Source organism: Clarias gariepinus, chromosome 3 (genome assembly GCF_024256425.1).
Source record: "Clarias gariepinus isolate MV-2021 ecotype Netherlands chromosome 3, CGAR_prim_01v2, whole genome shotgun sequence".
Lineage (NCBI taxonomy): Eukaryota > Metazoa > Chordata > Actinopteri > Siluriformes > Clariidae > Clarias > Clarias gariepinus.
The window spans coordinates 47627272-47650520 of NC_071102.1; the positions used below are offsets into that span (position 1 = coordinate 47627272).

At 42.0% G+C, this 23249-nt stretch overlaps 1 protein-coding gene across 3 annotated transcripts in view; it reads left to right on the plus strand.

Moving 5' to 3' along the window:
• ttbk1a (tau tubulin kinase 1a) overlaps positions 1-21443 on the plus strand; it is a 63347-nt gene extending 41904 nt beyond the window's left edge. For all 3 annotated transcript variants that reach the window (XM_053492962.1, XM_053492961.1, XM_053492963.1), the window contains 2 exons: positions 17006-18591; positions 19905-21443. In XM_053492962.1, the coding sequence (XP_053348937.1) occupies positions 17006-18591; positions 19905-20502 (2184 nt within the window). In that variant the 3' untranslated portion in view covers positions 20503-21443. The remainder of the gene's footprint in view (positions 1-17005; positions 18592-19904) is intronic.
• Positions 21444-23249: the final 1806 nt, after the last annotated feature.

Below are 23249 nucleotides of genomic sequence, written 5' to 3' on the forward strand. Positions count from 1 at the left end.
GGACCATAATGTTAGCACATGACATTGTGTTTTGAAGCGAGAGCAAGAACAGGTGGAGGAAAATCTAGAGTGGTGGAGGCATGCTCTGGAAAGCAGAGGAATGAAGGTTAGCTGTCGCAAGACAGAATACATGTGTGTGAATAAGAAGGAACCAAATAGAATGGTGAGAGTACAGGGATCAGAGGTAAAGAAGGTGCAGGACTTTAAGTATTTAGGGTCAACGGAGAGTGTGGAAAGGAGGTGCAGAGGAATGGGTGGAGAAAAGTGTCAGATGTGTTGTGTGATAAAAGAGTATCAGCTCAGTCGATTCCACTAACTGTTATTTACAGACCTCCAGGGCCGTGCTCAGAATTTCTTAGTGAATTTCCAGATTTCCTTTCAAACCTAGTCGTTTCTGTAGACAAAGTGTTAATTGCTGGAGATTTTAATATTCATTTTGAAAACCCAGAAGACCCTCTGAGAACAGCATTTATGTCTATACTGGACTCGGTAGGAGTAAATCAGTGTGTAGTAGGACCCACTCATAAAGCAGGTCACACTTTAGATTTAATAATATTATTCGGATTAAGTACAAGAAATTTATTCACAATTCCACTATCTGAAGTTATCTCAGATCACTATCTTGTCTCAATTCAAGTGTGTCACAGTAATAATGTACGCACAGTGCCGCGCTGTTCTTCTTCTTCTTCTTATTCTCTATTATACTCTTATAATTTCTTATTGTAAACTTTAATTCTCTTTTAGGGTCAAAAATAAGCCTTTCACTGCATTTCGTACTGTGTATGACTGTGTATGTGACAAATAATATTTGAATTTGAATTTGTTCTGACCCCACAGAACTCGATCAGGTGACTGAATATTTAGAGTTGACATTTCGCTATACCTTAGATAATGTAGCTCCAGTTAAAAGAAAAACTATTAGAGATAAGAAACTTGCTCCTTGGTATAACGATCACACGCGCACTTTAAAACAGACCGCTCGGAAATTAGAACGTAAATGGCGTCAAACTAAATTGTTAGTATTTCAAATAGCATGGAAGGAGAGCATCCTGAACTATAGAAAAGCTCTTAGTGTAGCTAGATCAACATATCTCTCAACTCTTATAGAAAATAACAAAAATAATCCTAGATTTTTATTTAATGCTGAGGCCAAATTAACCAGAAATAAGACCACTGCGGAAATCTCCACAACAACATCATGCAATAGTGAAGACTTCATGAACTTTATAAATAATAAAATTGTAAATATTAGGCATAAAATTGAGGCTTTGAAACCGAACAATGTAATTGATGCAGATGTTAATCTAGCCATGTCAGATCAGAACCTAGAATACTTTACTCCCCTTGAAGAGAATGAACTAATTTCACTCATCTCTTCTGCAAATTCATCAACCTGTATATTAGATCCTGTACCGACACATTTTCTTAAACAGATAGTACCAGCAATAACAGAACCCCTGTTGAGAATAATTAATTCCTCACTCAGCATTGAATATGTTTCAAGATCTTTTAAAAGTTATTAAACCACTAATCAAAAAACCTGACCTTGACCCCTGTCAGCTTTCCAATTACAGGCCGATATCAAACCTCCCCTTTATCTCTAAGATTCTGGAAAAGATAGTAGCGGAGCAGCTATGCTCATATCTACATAGAAATGGCATACATGAACTGTATCAGTCAGGATTTAGGCCTCATCACAGTACAGAGACAGCGCTCGTTAAAGTAGTAAATGACCTCCTATTGGCCTCTGATCAGGGTTGTGTAACTATGCTTGTATTACTTGACCTCAGTGCAGCTTTTGACACTGTTGATCACGCTATTCTTCTTCACAGATTAGAAAATGTAGTAGGAATTAAGGGTACAGCCCTCTCCTGGCTCAGATCCTATCTGACCCATCGTTATTAGTATGTAGACTTAAATGGTGATTATTATGCATGCTCTCTAGTGGAGTTTGGCGTTCCGCAGGGTTCAGTTTTAGGTCCACTGCTTTGTTCCCTTTACATGCTTCCTCTGGGCAACATAATCCGTAAGCATGGTATTAGTTTTCATTGTTATGCTGACGACACACAGTTATATGTCTCAGCAAAACCTGATGAGAAAAAACAGCTTACTAAAGTTGAGCAATGTGTGCAGGACATAAGGAATTGGATTAACTTCCTTTTGCTTAATCCGGATAAGACAGAAGTTCTAGTCATAGGACCGTATACAGCTAGGAGTAAGATTCTAGATCACACCGTAACTTTAGATGGCCTTTCTGTTCCATCAAATGCAACAGTGAAAGACCTTGGTGTGATCATTGATTCCAGCCTTTCATTTGAAGCACATGTAGATAATATTACCAGGATAGCATTCTTTCACCTCAGAAATATTGCCAAGATAAGAAATATACAGTGGTGTGAAAAACTATTTGCCCCTTTCCTGATTTCTTATTCTTTTGCATGTTTGTCACACAAAATGTTTCTGATCATCAAACACATTTAACTATTAGTCAAAGATAACACAAGTAAACACAAAATGCAGTTTTTAAATGATGGTTTTAATTATTTAGGGAGGAAAAAAATCCAAACCTACATGGCCCTGTGTGAAAAAGTAATTGCCCCTGAACCTAATAACTGGTTGGGCCACCCTTAGCAACAATAATTGCAATCAAGCATTTGCGATAACTTGCAACGAGTCTTTTACAGCGCTCTGGAGGAATTTTGGCCCACTCATCTTTGCAGAATTGTTGTAATTCAGCTTTATTTGAGGGTTTTCTAGCATGAACCGTCATGCCACAACATCTCAATAGGATTCAGGTCAGGACTTTGACTAGGCCACTCCAAAGTCTTCATTTTGTTTTTCTTCAGCCATTCAGAGGTGGATTTGCTGGTGTGTTTTGGGTCATTGTCCTGCTGCAGCACCCAAGATCGCTTCAGCTTGAGTTGACGAACAGATGGCCGGACATTCTCCTTCAGGATTTTTTGGTAGACAGTAGAATTCATGGTTCCATCTATCACAGCAAGCCTTCCAGGTCCTGAAGCAGCAAAACAACCCCAGACCATCACACTACCACCACCATATTTTACTGTTGGTATGATGTTCTTTTTCTGAAATGCTGTGTTACTTTTACGCCAGATGTAACCGGACACGCACCTTCCAAAAAGTTTTGTCTCGTCGGTCCACAAGGTATTTTCCCAAAAGTCTTGGCATTCATTGAGATGTTTTTTAGCAAAATTGAGACGAGCCTTAATGTTCTTTTTGCTTAAAAGTGGTTTGCGCCTTGGAAATCTGCCATGCAGGCCGTTTTTGCCCAGTCTCTTTCTTATGGTGGAGTCGTGAACACTGACCTTAATTGAGGCAAGTGAGGCCTGCAGTTCTTTAGATGTTGTCCTGGGGTCTTTTGTGGCCTCTCGGATGAGTTGTCTCTGCGCTCTTGGGGTAATTTTGGTCGGCCGGCCACTCCTGGGAAGGTTCACCACTGTTCCATGTTTTTGCCATTTGTGGTTCGCTGGAGTCCCAAAGCTTTAGAAATGGCTTTATAACCTTTACCAGACTGATAGATCTCAATTACTTTTGTTCTCATTTGTTCCTGAATTTCTTTGGATCTTGGCATGATGTCTAGCTTTTGAGGTGCTTTTGGTCTACTTCTCTGTGTCAGGTAGCTCCTATTTAAGTGATTTCTTGATTGAAACAGGTGTGGCAGTAATCAGGCCTGGGGGTGACTACAGAAATTGAACTTAACCACAGTTAAGTTATTTTTTAACAAGGGGGGCAATCACTTTTTCACACAGGGCCATGTAGATTTGGAGTTTTTTTTTCTCCCTTAATAACGTAAACCTTCATTTAAAAACTGCATTTTGTGTTAAATTTTGTTATCTTTGACTAATAGTTAACGGTTTTTAATGATCAGAAACATTTAAGTGTGACAAACATGCAAAAGAATAAGAAATTAGGAAGGGGGCAAATAGTTTTTCACACCACTGTATTGTCGCTAAACGATGCAGAAAAACTAGTTCATGCTTTTATCATCTCTAGGTTGGACTATTGTTATGCCTTACTGTCTGGTATTTTAGCTAGGTACATAAACAAGCTTCAGCTAGTCCAGAATGCAGCAGCGAGAGTCCTCACCAGAACCAGAAGATATGAGCACATCACCACTATCTTATCCTCACTGCATTGGCTCCCTGTGAAATTTCGCATTGATTTTAAAATACTACTCTTGACATATAAAGCATTAAATGGTCTCGCGCCGCAGTACCTGAGCGAACTGCTAGTGTCTTACGAACCACCACGCCTACTTCGATCAAAGGATGCAGGCTGCTTGTCAGTACCGCGTATTATGAAAACTACAGCTGGGAGCAGAGCTTTTTCTTACAAAGCCCCAAAATTATGGAATAGTCTTCCAAATAGTGTTCAGGACTCAGACACAGTCTCAGTGTTTAAGTCCAGACTAAAAAACTATTTATTTAATCAAGCATTTTTATAAATAGATTTGCCTTAAGTAAAGGAGCAGATCTGGGGGACTCATGGACGTAATGCAGATCATTTCCTGCTTTCTGTTTAACCCAAATGAGGATGGGTTCCCTGTTGAGTCTGGTTCCCCTCAAGGTTTCTTCCTATTACCATCTCAGGGAGTTTTTCCTTGCCACTGCCACGCCCTCGGCTTGCTCACCAGGAACTAACTGACCATTTTGATTCATACACATTCACATTTCATACAAACTTAAATCATTCTTTTGATTGTGTAAAGCTGCTTTGCGACAATGACAATTGCTAAAAGTGCTATACAAATAAAATTGAATTGAATCAGCGAGAATAAAAGGAAAGGTGTACAGGACAGTGGTGAGACCAGCGATGCTCTACGGCTTAGAGACAGTGGCACTGAAAAAAAAGACAGAAGGTGGAGCTGGAGGTAGCATATGGTTGAGATTCTCTTTGGCAATGACAAGGATCAAGAATGAGTCCATCAGAGGGAGAACTTATGTTAGATGTTTTCGAGATGAAGTCAGAGATTCCAGACTGAGGTGGTTTGGGTGTGTTCAGAAGAGAGATTGTAAATATATCTGTAGAAGGATGCTGAGGTTGGAACCGCCAGGCAGGAGGTCTAGAGGAAGACCAAAGAGAAGATATATGGATGTAGAGAGAGAAGACATAAAGTTGGAGTGAGAGAAGAGGACGCAGAGGATATGGTAAGATGGAGGCAGATAATCTGCTGTGGCGACCCCTGAAAGAAACAGCCGAAAGACCAAGGAGAGTAAAAGTGCAGCCAGAATGAAACATCTCCACTTTTTTCTCAAGATGAGAAGAAAGAATAACCGCATAATCTGGCTGCTTAAATTAAATGTAATGCTTTAATGTAAACTTATCAGTAAAGCATATTTCAGTATATGTGAGAGACCAAATAAAAAAAACAATTCTCCTGTTAATCCTAAAGGTAAAGTAATTCATTTAGAGTGTCAGCTCATGCATTGGTTATCGTGGAGCAAAACATTTCATCTTAAAAGCTGCCTGTGTCAAGCACAGTAATAAGGCTCCTGCACTATCTGGCAAGCTTGGATTAAGCATCACCTCATTTTTTTGATTTGTCATGATTGTCCCTGATGAACAACCTGACGGCGACAGTGCTAAGGGAAGATCTTTCTGAGATGGCAATGGGAAGAAATCTGTGTGTTAGGAGGCTAGAAGTTCAGTATAACAGTTGATGTATTTAAATTAATATGGAGTCCAGTTTGTTATTGGAGGCTCGAGTAGACTGTAGAAAACTCCAGTCCTGAACTATTGAGTCCTCGGAGAAGAGCTGTCTGCTTTAGCCGAGGCCAGGACGGTTTTCATGGTAAAGTGGAACTGTCCCTACTCACCACTCGCATCCCAGACCATACAGGGCATCCATGCGACGAGATCTCCAACAAGGACGAGTCAGACAGATCCAGAGGGCAGAGAGGGTCTGGATCACTGGCAGCTCAGGAGTGGCATGCGTAGCCCATGAGCCTCTCCCTTGAAGAACACTTTATTTCTATCCCAGTAGCCCTAAGGGACAGTTAAAAGAGGTATTGGAGCAGGAAGCGTGGGACTGGGGGTTGGCCACCTTGAAGGTGGGTTAGAGTTTACAGACACCCCCAGTTTGACAAGGAACGGGTCAGCCAGTCGATGCAGGGGTTATGGTGATGTAGCCATGGAAACCCCAGCACTATTCTCTGTTCTGGTACCCAGGTTACCAGAAACGAGATTCTCTCAGAGTGATGTAATATCCGAGCCGTAGAGTGACTGGGGCTGTCCAACGTGTCACGAACCCTGACTTAATTGTCTGGCCGGCCAGTGAGACCAACGGAATGATGGAAGGGAGCGGGCTAACTGAAATGTCAAATGCATGGCCTAGTCTTCTGTCAGTGAAATTTTCCGTGAAATTTATTTCTGTCTTTGTCTCCGCTCACCTGGAGATTCCTTCTATTTTCCCCTCTTTCCCAATGGGGTTTTTCCACAGAGCCCGAGCAAATTTTGGCCTAACAAAAGAGGTACAGGCAGATTAGGAACAATACTTGCTGTGATGGTACGCTTTCCCCAGCAATCCTCCACCGTGATGCTTGCAGCTGGCACCTCTGACCGATCCCTGTGCACGCATGTGATTGGAAGAGGTCCGCACAGTTTTGCACCCTTGGGAATTTTGAGGGGCGGGTGAGGTGTCACTGTGCTGCGGGTTTCAAGGAGGGCAAGTATGGGAGTTCCTACCGATGCAGACCCAGTGCATCGGGGCGTGGTTATGGATGTCAGTGCACCCAGCCCAAGTTTTTCTCTCCTCTGGCACTGGAAAAGCAGGGAGGGCTTCTTCGGGCCCACAGAAAGGGAGAATACCACTCATTTCAATGCTTACGTGGTTTCCCATACTGATGTCAGTGCGCACATGCCGACTGCTTTCCTTTTTCTCTCATGAAAGAAAGTGGAGCACTCCACTACTAGCCTCTCTGTGATCTCAAGCACGTGTGCTGAGTTTAACTGGCTGGAGCCAGCAGTAAGCAAAGCGGTGCAATATAGCTGAGCGTGGGGTGGCGTCACAGGTCGAGCAATGGAATTCAGTGGCAGTCTGAAAGCTCAAGAACCCACACCTTGCTAGGATCTCAAGTTTAAGCCTGACCTCACTTACTGAAAAGGAGGCCGACCAGTAGAGGTTTGCATGTTGCACTCGATTGATAATTGTAAAATAAAAATCACCCTCCAGTCTCGCAACAGCCAGACAAAATCAAACCTAGATCTGTTAGTTAGGAGCAGACTGGTAGCCTGTGGAGCATGAGAACATGGAAAACTTTACAGCGTTATACATTTCACACGTGCTTTACTTTTGGTCAAAATTTGAAACTATCCTGGGGCAAGAAGCTTTTTCAGAGCGGCTTGGCCAATTTCTGTGTCCCAGACTCTGAGATGATTTAATACAATATCAGTCAGAATAACACATTTATATTTATTATAAAGTTCTAAAGGTTTTATTTGGATTAACATGTCATCATGTAAACTTACTGACCATCTGTCTTCCACTTTCCGTCACTCTTTGTGTTTCCTCATCTCTTTCTCTTACTCTCTTTTGCAGTCTATTTTTCTCTCTGTTTCTTTCTGTGTGTGTGTGTGTGTGTGTGTGTGTGTGTGTGTGTGTGTGTGTGTGAGAGAGAGAGAGAGAGAGAGAGAGAGAGAAAGAACAAGACTCACTTGTTATTTTTTAACACAGGGTTTTTGTTTCCATCTTTTCACAAAAACATGTTTAAACCCTCACAGCACACAGTGTGAGAGAGAGCGTGGCGAGAGAGAGAGAGAGGAGGATGGATGAAGCTTCTGGTCACTAACTTATTAATATTATAAATGTATTATTAATGTAATTGTTCTTGTCTTTTTTCTGGAGTGTGTTAACAGTTTTAATAGTTCTTGTGTTGTACTATATCTGTATTCTAACAAATCCCACCTCCTGCACTGTGGTTAGCCCTGCCTCCTGTGTCAGGATTGGCTCTCAGATTGGACAGGTTAAAAAATTCATCTGTGGAACATAGAGGAAGGAATCCTGCTCAATGGTTGTCCACTGTGTTGCTATAGTAACCACAGTCCTGTCGAAGACTTTGAATCCTCAGTTTGACTGGTCCTAGCTAATCCTGTTCAGCCCAGGACACACACACGCACACACACACACATTTTTAGCATCATTTTACTGGGTTATGGTTTTTGTTTTTTGGAACGGTTTATATATTTTGCTCCTAACCTTTTATAATCATCACTCCGTCATGTGCGAGAGAGAATTCACACGCCGCAGTGCAACTCCACACTCTGACTGGTTAAGAGCAGAGTGTCTGCAGATCCTGACTAAACCTCATGTATCTGACTCACAGGGGTCTAACATTATCACCATGATTAAAACTCAGTGCTGTTGTGTGTGTGTGTGTGTGTGTGTGTGTGTGTGTGTGTGTGTGAGGTGAAGGTCAATCAGAACATACATACTGTCACTTATTTTCCTTCACCTGCACGCGTTCCCCCCTCCTGAGCTCGTGTCCCACCTCCTGGAGTCAGTGTCAAGGCAGAGTCAGTCTATGTGGGGGAGGGGGAGGGGTGAGGGACTGACCGTTACAACCCCTAGGTTGATTATTTTTCTATAACAGCACACAACTACTAATGTTTTATTCATCTTCTGGTGCAGCAATTTACCAAATGTTTTATTTGATTATTTAATGATTTATTTATTGTTTAATGTCAGTCATGTTTTTTAATCCATTTATTATTATTATTATTAAACAATATAAGGGTGTAATGAGTGCAATAATCTAACTAATGATGCTGTAACATCATGCTGTTATAGAAAATAAAACAACCCCCCTCTGGCCAATAACAATCCAGGGTTAAACAGCACTGTGGTAATAAATCTGAATATTAAAGTATTACATACAGATCGATGAGACCTGCAGTCACCCTGAAGACTCGAACCCTCGCATTATTTTCATGTTTTTCCCCAGCAGTCTCTTTTCATCTTGTGTAACCGCAACTTTTTATCACTCAAACGTTTGCCGTTATTTTCCTGAGGAGAAACATGAGCACGTGGATCAGCACACGAGGAGAAAACAGGTGTTTGGGGTAAGCACAGTTTAGGATCGTCACCTTCTCTCTGTATACTCATCTTCATCCTCATCATCATCACTTCACCGTTACTGCTTTGTTTATTTTCTTATTTTTTTCTCATCTTTAATCCTGTGTGTAGGTGTGTGTGTGTGTAGTCACAGTGACGGTTCTCACACAGTATTGATCAGTAAGCCTGAGAAATAGAGAAGCCAGCTGCATCCCTCAGACTCATTGTGTTGTACGTGTGCAGGTTTGAGACGGAGCGTTAATCCTGATAACCATCTCCACTAGGAGAGACAGAGAGAGAGAGAGAGACAGAGACAGACAGCTCCTCTCTGTACTGAGTGTTTGTCTTTCCTTACTGCATGTGTTTCACAACTGACGTGTCACCTCCAGACATGTGCCGATCGTTCCTTTAATATCTTCGTATCTGTGCACGTGTGGCGGATTGGTTACATGACCCAAATGCACACTGAAAAGTTGGTGTCCAGAGTTTCCCAAAAAAGTCAGATATTACTCAGTGCGCTGACTGGCCAGACAGAGCGCACTGTTTTCTTGTGTAGCTGAGCAGCTACTTCAGCAAAATTGTCAAATAAAAAAAGTGAAAGTTTCGCTCATAAAGCTGTAGAGAACTGAGGAACTCTTGAGCTTCAATCCAAACGGTCTCCCGTCATCGTCTCTTTAGTTTTTTCTCACTTTTTAACCCTACATGACATTAGTTTCTGAAGCAGATAAAAGAAACTTTCATAAGTACCTTCTCCGGTCATGTCCCTCATACACTTGGCTCATTTGGTTAATATAAAGAGTAATGGGCTAGGATGTACAGTCAGGTTCATAAGTATTTGTACAGAGACTGATGTTTAGGAATTACAGGACTTTGTTTAAAAACAAACAAACAAACAAACAAAAAAGTCCATTAATTTTCCCAGGCTCAGAAGTAACTGGACAACTGCCAGATAAACAGATTTGTATCATGTCCAGGAACTATCAAGCCCGTCCCTGCTGGCTAGTGTTCACATTGTTATTACTCTCTGTACTCGGGTACACTTGTACTTACACTCTCCACGCAGGTGTCAGTGTGTGCCTAGTTAATTTGTGAGTTGCTGTTAAACACAAGAGAAGAAGAGAATGAGGAAGTTAACGTTTGTGCTACTCCTAATATTATTGATGGAACAAAATGTCCAGCGCAGCACTCTCGCATACCTTACTACTGCATCAGCCGTGGGTGTGTATAAGTGTTGAGTCTCCATTTGGTGTTTATCTTCATGGGAACTCTCAATCTGCAGTCCAAACAGGTGCTGATGCAGGAGAAGGACGCCATCATTTAGATGACAGATCAACAATCTGGTATATTCTTAAATAGAAGGAATGCACTGTCGAGCTCAACAACACCAAAAGACCACAAAAGATGACGAAAGTGCTCAAGAAAAAACCCTTTACAGTATTTAGACTGAGTCAAGAACACTAAAGTCAAGAACACCGTGAAGGAGGTCAGAGTTTCACCATCAGAGACTATAGTCAGGACTGAGGACATACTCTCTGAAGCAGGAAACACTGATTAGAGTTTACTGAACCTGTGAAAATGGATGGAGTTTGTAAAATCATTAGAGCTGATTGTTTTAAAAATCTACTTAAATGAAAAAAATTTTGTCAAGGAAACTGTCTAAATACTTATGGTCCTGACTAATAGTTCTACTTAGTGCTGAAGTGTACCCTGCTTAGGCAGCTTTCTCTGAAAAAAAGGAACACAAGACAGCCCATGTTTATTGCGGTAAGATTTAACTGAGTCTCGGCACATGGCTGGACGTCTTACACTCCTCTCTAATAATTTGTCCATTGTAACCTCTCTCTCTCTCTCTTTCTCTCTCTCTCTCTCCCTCTCTCTCTCTCTCTGTCTCTCTGTCTGTTGTAGGTGGATGAGGACAGACCCCCGTCTCCTCGTCCCAATCAGCTTCGCCGTCTTGCCTCCTACGTCTTTTCGTCCTCCACTCTGGAGACGGAGGAGTATCCCCACTCATCTTTCATCCAGCGCAGTCGCTCCGCCGAGAGCAGCCCAGCTCACGTTAACCAGCGGCTCCGTCCTGGGATGCCCCGCCCACATTCTGCCATGCTCCGCCCACAACGCCACTCTGTCCTCTCTCCGCGTGCTCACATTCAGCACATTCTCGCCAAACTGATGCACAAAAACAGCTGAAAGCGCGCACATGCACGTTCTCCTCTTACACACCTCACACACACCTGCATTACATACACCTCACACACACACTTACTCCACACATGCACGTGCCTCATACACATCTGCGCTTTACACACGTGTCAGCCAAGTCAGGAAGATGTGTTTTCCTAATGATGCAACAAACCCATGAAAGTGTGTGTGTGTGTGTTTTAAAAGGAAATTCATGATCAGTGTGTATTGTGTACACTTTCCTCATTCTGGTGTTTCCTTTTCTCAGTGTTTAATTATGACCTCGTTTAATTATCAGTTGATGTGAGGTATCTTTAGTGTGTGTGTGTGTGTGTGTGCGCGTGTGTGCGCGTGCGTGTGTGTGTGTGTGTGTGTGTGTGTGCGCGTGCAGCAGGATCATGAATTCTGCATGTTCTCTTGTCTGAGAGATGAAGAGGTCATGATACCAGAGCTGCTGTGCTGTTATACAGTTATTTTATTATCTTGTGTACAAGTTCAAAAACACACACTCAGCTTTTTATCTGATTCTTGGCTTTTTATCTTTAAGGAGTTTTAAATGGGTGTTACATTGTAACACTGACTTTTAAAGCCACAGGTAAAATCACTGACTGTTAAAACAGGCTAACCTGTTAAAGATGCAGTAAGTGACATCGCTGACCTTTAAAGGTGCGCTAAGTGGTATTTTTGAGGTACAGCAGGTGTTTTTCTGGTTGCACTGGATAATTTTGTCTTTATTTTGCACATAATGTACGTGTACAGATTTGATCACACACGTGTTAAATGTATATGATTTGGTCTCCATCAGGATTCTGTGGTGTGTGCTATGCTATGAGGTGTGTGTGTGTGTGTGTGTGTGTGTGTGTGTGTGTGTGTGTGGATTCATCGCGAACTCATCTAGTGTTTTAGAATATAAACCTGAGTTTCGATATAACGGTGCTCTGCTTCATAGAGTCAGATATGCAAATGAGATGCTTAAGTGTGATATCCAAAGCCATGACGTCACTCGTGTGCAGTGAAATGACGTTATCGCTTCACGTTGCGTGGGTAGGGCGGGGTGGGGGTAGGGGTTGTGTGTTGTGTGTGTGTGTGTGTGTGTGTGTGTGTGTGTGTGGTTCTGGGGATGTGAACACTGAGGAGTTCAACGCTCTTAAATATCTCTATTTACTCTGCATGAACGCTTTGAGCTTTATAATAATAATAGTAATAATAATAATAATAATACACATGGCTGCAATGTGCTTCATCATTCTGCACCTTAGCGTCCACTCATCTAACACACACACACACACACACACACACACACACACACACACACACACACACACACATTCTAGCCAGTGTTAGCCTGCAGAGCTGCACATGGGTTATGGACATTGATGTGTCGTTATAGGAAAGAGGAGCTCCGGTGTTCAGTCACGTGATCCAGTCACGTTTGTGCCAGATGGGGATGAGAATAAAGTGATGTGGTCATGTGACGTGTGCGTGGTCATGTGACTGTTGTGTTAGCGGTATCGGAGCTCTCTCTCTCTCCCTCTCTCGTGGTGGTGTGTTCTCTCAGTACTGTACTTTTCACACTCCTGCACTTTAGAAGCTGTGATGTAAAGCCGTGAGAGAAACGTGATGCGGTCAGTCACGTGAGCTGTGACGCGCGCGGTGTCGGGAGAGATCTCACATCCTCACAGTCCACAGACCCCTCAGTCTCCCTAATGGGTCCTAATGTGATGGTGTGACCGCACCATGTGACGAAACCTGTGTGTGTGTGTGTGTGTGTGTGTGTGTGTGTGTGTGTTGGACACCAGAGTCAGGACTGAGCAGGAAGAGTGATCAGATGTAGCTGGAGGATGTGAGTTAATGTCTTCCATTCAGACTGTGCAATAAAACTGTGTGTGTGTGTGTGTGTGTGTGTGTGTGTGTGTGTGTGTGTGTGTGTGAGTTACAGGAACAGCGATGTGTGAACTCGAAGGGCTTTAAACTACAGAGAGTTTATGTGTAGTTATGTCATGTAGTTTGTGCTTCCATTAGCATTGGAGTGTGAAGCTGCAGGTGTGTTATTCAAATAGTCCTAATATGCAAAGGTGAAAGGGTGAACCTCTGTGTGTGTGTGTGTGTGTGTGTGTGTGTGTGTGTGTGTGAGGATGATGAGTAGTGAGAGGTGTGTATAAGAGTCAGGGGTTAATTATGTATTTTGTTTGTTTTTTAGCAGCCCGCGCTTTTTGCATATGAAAACTGAGTGTGTTTAAATAGGCTGCTAACTTTCACTTACTTTGCACACACACACACACACACACACACACACACACACACACACACACACACACACGTTAATGTACAGAGACGTGGCACTGTTACTGACGGCGTATTTCACTTCTCCAACCCTAACCAATAAACCTCTAATTCATTATTATTTATCATGAGTGTGTGTGTGTGTGTGTGTGTGTGTGTGTGTGTGTGTGTGTGTTTGATGATCAGAAAGTAAATAAAATGTATTAAAGAAAAACTGAATGAAAAAAAATGTGATCTGTGATTTTGTACACACATTTTTGCTGCTTTGACACTCAGCTCTTATATCACGCACACACACTCATATATAAACATTATCTTACACACACACACACACACACGGAATGCCTTGAACACACAGGAGCTGAGTGTGTGTGTATTACGATGTAAAAAAGCGAGCGCTGCATGATGACCCTGTGTGAAAAGCGCGTCTCGTCTCTAAACGCTGCACTCGTGTACGTTACTGTTTCTCTCTCTCACACACACACACACACACACACGTTTCTGTAAGCGGTGAGGTCGTGTACAGTGACGGTATATTTTAATATTATATTATATATTAAAGTAAATGCTAAACTCTTGTATCTTGTGACTGAGTAGAGACGCGGGAGGTTTGCTTCAGGCATGTGCTGCTCATCGTTTGTCATCATAATCGACTCTTTTACACACAAAGCTTTTATTTACAAGTTCTTTCTGTACAGTACACGAGTAGGACTGGTTTCCACGGTAACAGTACCACCCTGATTACGCGGTGTGTACTATAACACTGTACGTTTCTTTTGTATGTATGTAAATATTCTTTATGCTCGTATACAGTTTCAGCATGTATATGGAACTTTTCTATTTATAAATATCAACACGTGTGTTTGTGTGTGTTTATATAAACATATATATATATATATATACACACACACACACACAGATGTGAAATTCCTGTCTGGATTGTGTTAAAGGCATGTGATGTTTGCGGTTGGATTGCTGAAGAGTACGCCGCTCTGTGAGGATTCACTCTGGGGTTAAAAAGGGAACATCTACATTTTTGTGCCTTTTCTACAGAAATGTGTAACAGAGACAATCTGATAATCTGTTGTACGGAACCAAAACTCCATTAAAGTGTTTCACAAAGAGAATAACCGTTATGTTTTATTTCATGTCTTTTTCATAACAGAGTCTGGGTTTAAGATCTTCTGATTTCATGACTGAGCTGTAATGTAACTCGAACACACACAGTGCTGTGAAAAAAAATGTATCTTTCTGATTTTCTCCCCTATTTGTCACACTTAAACAATTCAGATCATCAAAGAAATCATTCAGATCATCAAAGAAATTTTTAATGTTACACAAAGATAAACCAATTAAATACAAAAATGCAGTTATTAAATGATGATTTCATTAATTTTGGGAAAAAGAAACAAAAACTAGTAATAATATTAAAATTTTACCTAGTAAAAAAAAGTTATTACCCCCTCACTAAATCAGGAATGAACTGTGATTAATCACCATTTGTTGAAAAGCAGAGTTAAATTTTACTTGCCACACCCAGGCCTAATTACTGCCAGACCTGTTAAACCAAGAAATCACTTAAATAAAACCTGTCTGACAAAATGAAGCATCATAAAAGCTCTCAAATAGCATCACAATCTACAGAAATTCAAGAAACAGATGAAAAACTAATAATTGACATTAAGTCAGTCTGGAAAGGGTTACAGAGCCATTTTTAACCCTTTACGACTCCAGTGAACCACAGTGAGAGCCGTTATCTACAATGTCCAATGGAGAAAACTTGGAACAGTGGCAAACCTTCCCAGAAGCGGTTGGCCCACCAATCCAGGAGCTCATAAAAGAACCCAGAAGAACATCTAAAAACACTCACAGGCCTTATTAGCTTCAATTAAGGTCAGTGTTCATGATTCAACATAAAGAAAGAGACTGGGGGCAAAATGGCTTCCATGGGAGAGTTACAAGGTGAAAGCAACTGCTGGCCAAAAAGGACACAAAGGCTTGTCTCACACTTGCCAAAAAACTTATATTCTGTGGACTGATGAGGCAAAAGTTACTTTTTGGAAGGTTTGTGTCCCGTTAGATTTGGTGTAAAACTAACACACCGTTTCATAAAAAGAACTTCCAACAGTCACACATGGTTGTGGTAGTGTGATGTCTGGGGCTGATTTGCAGTTTCAAGACCTAGACGACTTGTCATAATTGATGGAACCAGGAATTCTGTGCTCTACCAGGAAATGCTAAAGGAGAATGTACGGCCATCAGTTCCTGACCTCAACCTCAATGCTTCGAAACACATCAGCAAGTCCACCTCTGAATGGTTAAAAAAAACCCATCATTTTACGGTTTTGGAGCGGCCTAGTCAAATTCTGGACTTATATCAGAATGAGATGCTGTGGCATCACCTCAAATCGGTTAAACTCTCCAGTGTCTGAATTTTAATAATTCTTCAAAGAAGAACAGGCCACAATTACTTTACAGCGAAGTGAAAGACTTATTGCCAGTTATCACAAACACATGACTGCAGTTGTTAATGCCAATAGCGGCACAACCAGTCATTAGATTTAGGGGCAATTGACAAATGTGCAAAAAAAAAAAAGGAATTGGCAAATGGAATTGACTTAGGAATGGGCAAAGTCTTTTTCACAACACTGTGTGTGTGTGTGCATGTATGTGTAATGTTGTGAGAGGAAACTAATCAACAGTATAACAGGGTGGTGTGATGAAGCAGAGCGACTCTTGTCACCCTGAAGTTGATGTATTTCCTCTAACCACATATTCTTGTGTATGTTTTCCCCCCTAAATCATTACAGCAGTTTAACGAGAAAAAGAGTTTTTTTTCATATTATAGAACAGCAGTCACTCGTCCTCTACAATTATAGTTACATTTATTGATAAATAAGTCAGTTCTTGTTGTCACTTACATTATAGCAACTACACACACTCGCTCCCTCACTGATCTCACCGTATTCCCTAACTTCATGTTATCAAGACACAATGAGAAACCGCAAGGCAGTGTAAACTCCTCTTTCCTGAGGATGTGGAAAAACTTTACCTCTGACTGTTACACAGCGCTGACACTAAAGACTCCTTCTATAAGTGTTATAGAAACATTTCCCTACTTTGAGTAAACATCACCATGTCAAAGCGTACATGTTATTTTCAAGCAACCAAACACATCCCTGTGAATGAGCTGTTACTATAAAAAAACATAACGCATAACGAGTGAGTGCATTAATATGAACCTGTGCTACTGTAAGATACTGTTATAGAGAATTAATCAACGCCATCCGACCAATCAGAGCATAGGAGCAGTGCTGGTGTTAAACAGTGTAATATTTGCACCACACCATTGTTGCATTACTAACTCTTCATGACCCTGCTTGTTTACACTTGCTCATGTTAAACTATAATTTTTTTTTTGCAGGAATTTTGTTTCTTGCCACAATTTCTAACCGAAGTTTATGTTTCTTGTAGATTTCGTTACCAAGGGAGACTCTCCTCTCTCCGACAGACTATCGGACCAAAGCACCGTATTCTGAAAAAGAAATGTTTTACATCCTTCCAAAGCTTCAGGCAAAACGAGGTGATTTCCTCACTGTCATGCTGACTGGAAGCCTCCACCAGCGTCGAGGTTTCATGGCCACGCCCCCTGACACACAAGACGATGGGCCGAGAGAAGATGACGTGACTAAGAGTGAGTCTGACAGTCTGGATCAGAGCCAAGACGGACCTCCTTCAACCTTATTAGCTATCGACCCTCAGAAAGGTCAGAGAGATCCAGGTTCTGTGGCTGATGTAGATCTGGATCAAGAGGACATCTCTAAAACTCTGGTTCTGTTCTCACCTGGAGACATGAAGAAGTCTCTGAATTCTGGAGCTGGAACAGACGTTCTTCAGAGTGAAAAGGAAGCTATTGACTTCCAGACATGTTTCTTGGAGAAGAACCAACAACCTTCAACAAAATATGGCGATGCAGGTAATAGTGGAATCATCAGCTCATCACAACAGAACACTGCTGCTCCTACATCTCCTCCTGTGACCAGCACACAGAAACACCAACAAGCACATGAACTCTTAGAGAACCAGGCTGAGGAAAATGATGATAGGACTCCTGTGTTAGGAGTCAAGAAAGAGTCTAACCAACCAGCTTATTCTACATGTTCTTCTTTGACCAAGAGCCATCAAGAAAAAGAACCTTGTAAAAACCAGCATGGTGATCCAGATGATATTAGGATTTCCAGTGTAGTCAGACAAAAAAATAATCCCTCAGCTACTGTACTGGTTTCCTCTGGTTCTCCTGCATCTCCTCCTTTCACCAAAGTGGAAAGAACGTTCATCCACATTGCTGAGACCACACACCTGAACATCATGTCATCTCGACTGCCTCAGGTTCAAGGGGGGGACCATGAGCTGCCTAAGAACCTTCAGTGTGAGGTGGAGCCCCAAACCAGAAGTGCCATATTAGCAGAAGCAGGAGGTGGCTGGCCTAAGACTTCATCACACAATCCAGTAGAAGATGTTCAAGGACACTGTGTTGTTAATAGACCTGTGCAGAGCCAGGCTCCAGCTATGGTTGTTTTATCAGAGATGCCCAAAGAAGAGTTTTTGTGCAGGGCAGAAGGAAATAGAGGTAAAAGCACAAGATCTTCTTCTCTGACAAGCAGGAGTCGAATCCCTGTCTTGGTATCAGAGGATAGTGCAGATCCGTTGCTGTCACGGGATCAAACCCGGAAACGGTCCAAGCGGCAGGAGTTTGCTCGATTGGTGCTGGAGAGGCAGAGACAGATGCTGAACTCCAGGACATCTTCATCGCTTTCATCTGGAGATGAGCCCAGGAGAGCCTCAGAGACAATGTCCACCACTGAGGAGGATACGCACCAATCAGACGACTCAATTGGGAAGGTCAAAAAGGAAGTAAGGGAGCGAGGGTGTGAGGGGTGGAGCAGTAGGATCCCTCGACCCCTTACACCTATCAAACGAGCTCCGACTAAGCTTCCGTTCACTATTGCAGCTAAACCCACTGTGAGGACTGAAACCACAACACACACTGCAAACACTGGGTATGTTTATTATTATTAATATTATTATTATTATTAGTAGTAGTACAATAGTAGTATCATGAAAGTTATAAAAGTTCTTGTTCACTTGTTCTCTTCGAGAGGCAGGGGGATGTTCTGCTAGTGTGATCGCTCTATGATGTGATGTGATCTGTTTCAGATTGTGTGATCTTCGGAAGTTTGTAGAAGTTGAGCTTTCCAGGGATCCACTCAGTGTATTCTCTATGTAGTCTGTGTATATATACAAACATATAGTTGGAGAGCTCCTTGGTGACTGGTGGAGGTTTTGTAGTTGAATGGAACTAATACATGGTGAGCATGCACATCCTGTCCTTCCTGTTTCTCTGCTGCTGATATTAACACCATAGCTCTCCTGCTTCTTGTGGTCTTATGGTTGTTACTCCTGTAGGTACACAGAGCAGCTTGATATGATGTGGTGGACAGTCTGACCATACTTTTCCGGGGTCTGCAGTGTTGATTTACACTGTCCTTGTTAATGCAGGTGTGATCTGATCACAAAAGTCCTCAGGAGCTTCCACAGCTTCCTTTCCTCCAGTCCTCTTTTTTTGCACGATGCAACTTGCTCTTGTTTTGAATAATGGCAGCGAGAATCTCATACAGGTTTAAGACAGGTGATCAGTTATTTGTGGGGTTCTTGGTCTTTTCCATCTGTGGGAGAAGCTCCCTATTGGCCCCTGTTGGATAATGAGCAGGGTCTTGATCCAGAAATGGACTTTTCCCCAATGTCTGTCTGGTTGCTTCCAGTTGCTGGTTCTGTTGACAGTGGCAGTGGTCTCTCTGATATTGATGTCATTCCACTTCTGGTTCTCTGTAACTTCATATTGATCCTGTTGTTGTTGGAGCCAAGATGCTCCCACACTAAGGATCCTGTCATTCCCCCAGATCTTTCTCCGTAACACTACGACCTCTTGGTCAATTGTTCATGCGGCTTTAGCCGGCTTGTCTTTTTTAAGCTGGTTGCTTTTATTTTTTTCTCTCGAAAGACGTCCCGCACAATGCGGCATTCAAAAATTTCCCAGGTTCTCAGATGCCATGGGAGACCTATCTTATCTGTGTTGCCCAGTCCGTGCTACTTTCTGGTGTAATTGTTTTTTACAGACACATAGTCCTTGTTGTTTAACCTTGCCACAAGATTTCTGAGCAGGGCTACACTTTCAGCACAATGTGAGAAATGTGTAGTGTGTAAAGTTTACTCTGACTTGTGGTATGTACTGTACTGAACTTAAAACTTATTTACTCACTTTGTAATCTCATTGTGTGTGTGTAATAATTATATTTATTTATGTTCATTTCAGGTTAAGGTGTGTGGAGTCTGGAAGCATTGTAAGGTCTAAATCTGCTGTGTCCCGGCCGGCGAGTCCCCGAACCCCGCTGCGCTGCATCTTTACCACCTCACGCAGCTTAAACTCCACCCACAGGACACTTAGCCCCTCCCCCCACCGCATGACTGGCAGGACTCTCAGACGCTCAAAGACAAACACCACCGCACACAACACCGCACACACCACCACACGCAACTCTGTACATGTCACACATGCCACCACACGAAACGCTCCAAATATTGTTGCACACAACACCGCACGCACCAACACACACAACGTCCCGCACAATGCAGCATTCAGTGTTTTACAAATTGCACACAATACTGCACATGTCACACACAATGACACACAAGATGTCACAAATAATGTTGCACGCAACGCCGCATGCAGTTACACACACAATTCCACTTATAATGTCACTCAGAACATGTCGCACCACACCACACACACCACCACACTCAACCTCATTCACAACGCTGCACACAACCATAATAGAAGCCAAGCTTCTACATCTGTTAAACACATAGACACTAAAGCAAATCCGAAACACAACACAACTACAGCGAGATAATAGTGAGGAGAAGAAAAAGTCATTCTCAGTAAGCTCTTCATCCTGGTCAGGGTTGCAGTGTCTCTCCCAGAAGTGCTGAGTGCACAGTGGGAGAAGTGGGATGTCAGTCCAGTCCAGTCCAGTCCAGTCCAGTTTCCAGGGCAGAGCACTGCTCAGTCAAACCTAAGGGGCAATTTACCACAAACAGTCCCCTTGCATGTGTTTGGAGATGGGAGGTCATTATAGAACCTACATGGACATGGAGAGAACTCCACACGAACAGAACCTTGAGCTCAGGGTGGAACCTGGAGCTGTTAGGAGACACCGCCACCCACTGCACCCAACCTCACCCCACCATCCTGCCCAGGAGTGACGATATTAATTAGCCCTAATTACTGCGGTTATAAATGTTGTAAAGTACTATTATAGATACTGTAGCCCCGCCCTCTTGTTTCCTATTGGCTGTTAAGGTTTTTACCTTAGTGACTGGTTTCATGATAAAATGTGTGTAAATTTGCTTAGATGTCAATCTTATTTTAATTATTATTTAATGTAATTCAATAATTTATTAGAAATGTATGTATATAAAGTAGTGTGTTATGTGTGTGTGTGTGTGTGTGTGTGTGTGTGAGAGAGAGAGAGAGAGCCTTGACCTGCTGTGTGTTTCATTATCAGTTACTGAGCTTCCAGCGTTTCTGTGTTAATGATAATCACATGACGTCACATTTACACTAAACCTCTGTGTGTGTGTGTGTGTGTGTGTGTGTGTGTGTGTGTGTGTGTGTTATTCTAATAATTATTACAGTTTCAGGAGGTTCAGACTTTCCCCTTAATGAGAGAGCAGAGTGACTGAAACAGAAATAAATCACATCATGTAACAAACACCAAAATTACTTACATTAAAGTTCTCTGAAATAACAAGTGTATATGGGTACAATTTATTAACCACACACACACACACACACACACACACAGAGTTCAGATATCACCACTACCTTAACCTTGAGTGTGTGTGTTATTTTTATGTCTGAGTGTAAATGTTTTAGTCTGAGTTCTGATTAAAATCCACAAATTATTCAAATGATCCAAGAGTCACTGCTTTAAAAAAACACTTGGGAAGAAACTTTAACTCTTGTGTGTGTGTGTGTGTGTGTGCGCCAGTAAACTCCCAATAACTAGGGTCCGTTCTTTGTACGTCGCTAACTCAGTTAGCTGGATTTGATTGTTGTGGATTTGTCCTGATCTTGAATTGTTTCGTTCTTCGATGCGCTTCTCACACTTGCTGTCATAGCAACATGTCTGTAAGGCTGAACCTGCTCGGGAGCAGCTTTATTTCATGTAAACAGGATTTAGGCTCCTGCCGGGTTATGATTGGTTTAAATGGCGAGGTCGCATCTGATTGGGTCACATCTGATCAGGTAGGAAAAGAAAAGTATTTTGCATATATACACACTCACCTAAAGGATTATTAGGAACACCTGTTCAATTTCTCATTAATGCAATTATCAAATCAACCAATCACATGGCAGTTGCTTCAATGCATTTAGGGGTGTGGTCCTGGTCAAGACAATCTCCTGAACTCCAAACTGAATGTCAGAATGGGAAAGAAAGGTGATTTAAGCAGTTTTGAGCGTGGCATGGTTGTTGGTGCCAGACGGGCCGGTCTGAGTATTTCACAATCTGCTCAGTTACTGGGATTTTCACACACAACCATTTTTAGGGTTTACAAAGAATGGTGTGAAAAGGGAAAAACATCCAGTATGCGGCAGTCCTGTGGGCGAAAATGCCTTGTTGATGCTAGAGGTCAGAGGAGAATGGGCCGACTGATTCAAGCTGATAGAAGAGCAACTTTGACTGAAATAACCACTCGTTACAACCGAGGTATGCAGCAAAGCATTAATGAAGCCACAACACGCACAACCTTGAGGCGGATGGGCTACAACAGCAGAAGACCCCACCGGGTACCACTCATCTCCACTACAAATAGGAAAAGGAGGCTACAATTTGCACAAGCTCACCAAAATTGGACAGATCTCAACCCAATAGAGCATCTTTGGGATGTGGTGGAACGGGAGCTTCGTGCCCTGGATGTTCATCCCACAAATCTCCATCAACTGCGAGATGCTATCCTATCAATATGGGCCAACATTTCTAAAGAACGCTTTCAGCACCTTGTTGAATCAATGCCACGTAGAATTAAGGCAGTTCTGAAGACGAAAGGGGGTCAAACACCGTATTAGTGTGGTGTTCCTAATAATCCTTTAGGTGAGTGTATATATATATATATATATATATATATATATATATATATATATATGCCCCCTGTCATGGATTGCCCGCCCAACATAATCGCTACCAAATATTATATTAGAACATACAGTCATGTGAAAAAATTAGGACACCCTTTGAAAGCATGTGGTTTTTTGTAACATTTTTAATAAATGGTTATTTCATCTCCGTTTCAACAATACAGAGAGATTAAAGTAATCCAACTAAACAAAGAAAACTGAAGAAAAGTCTTTTCAAGATCTTCTGTAAATGTCATTCTACAAAAATGCCTATTCTAACTGAGGAAAAAGATAGGACACCCTCACATGTATTCCCTCTTAAATTGGCTCAGATCTCACACAGGTATATCACACCAGGTGCACATAATTAGTAGATCTTTACTCTGCATGTTGAATGAGGCTTGCCCTATTTAAACCTCAGACATTTAGTTTGGTGTGCTCCTGACTGTTGAAGTGAGAGTGAGCACCATGGTGAGAACA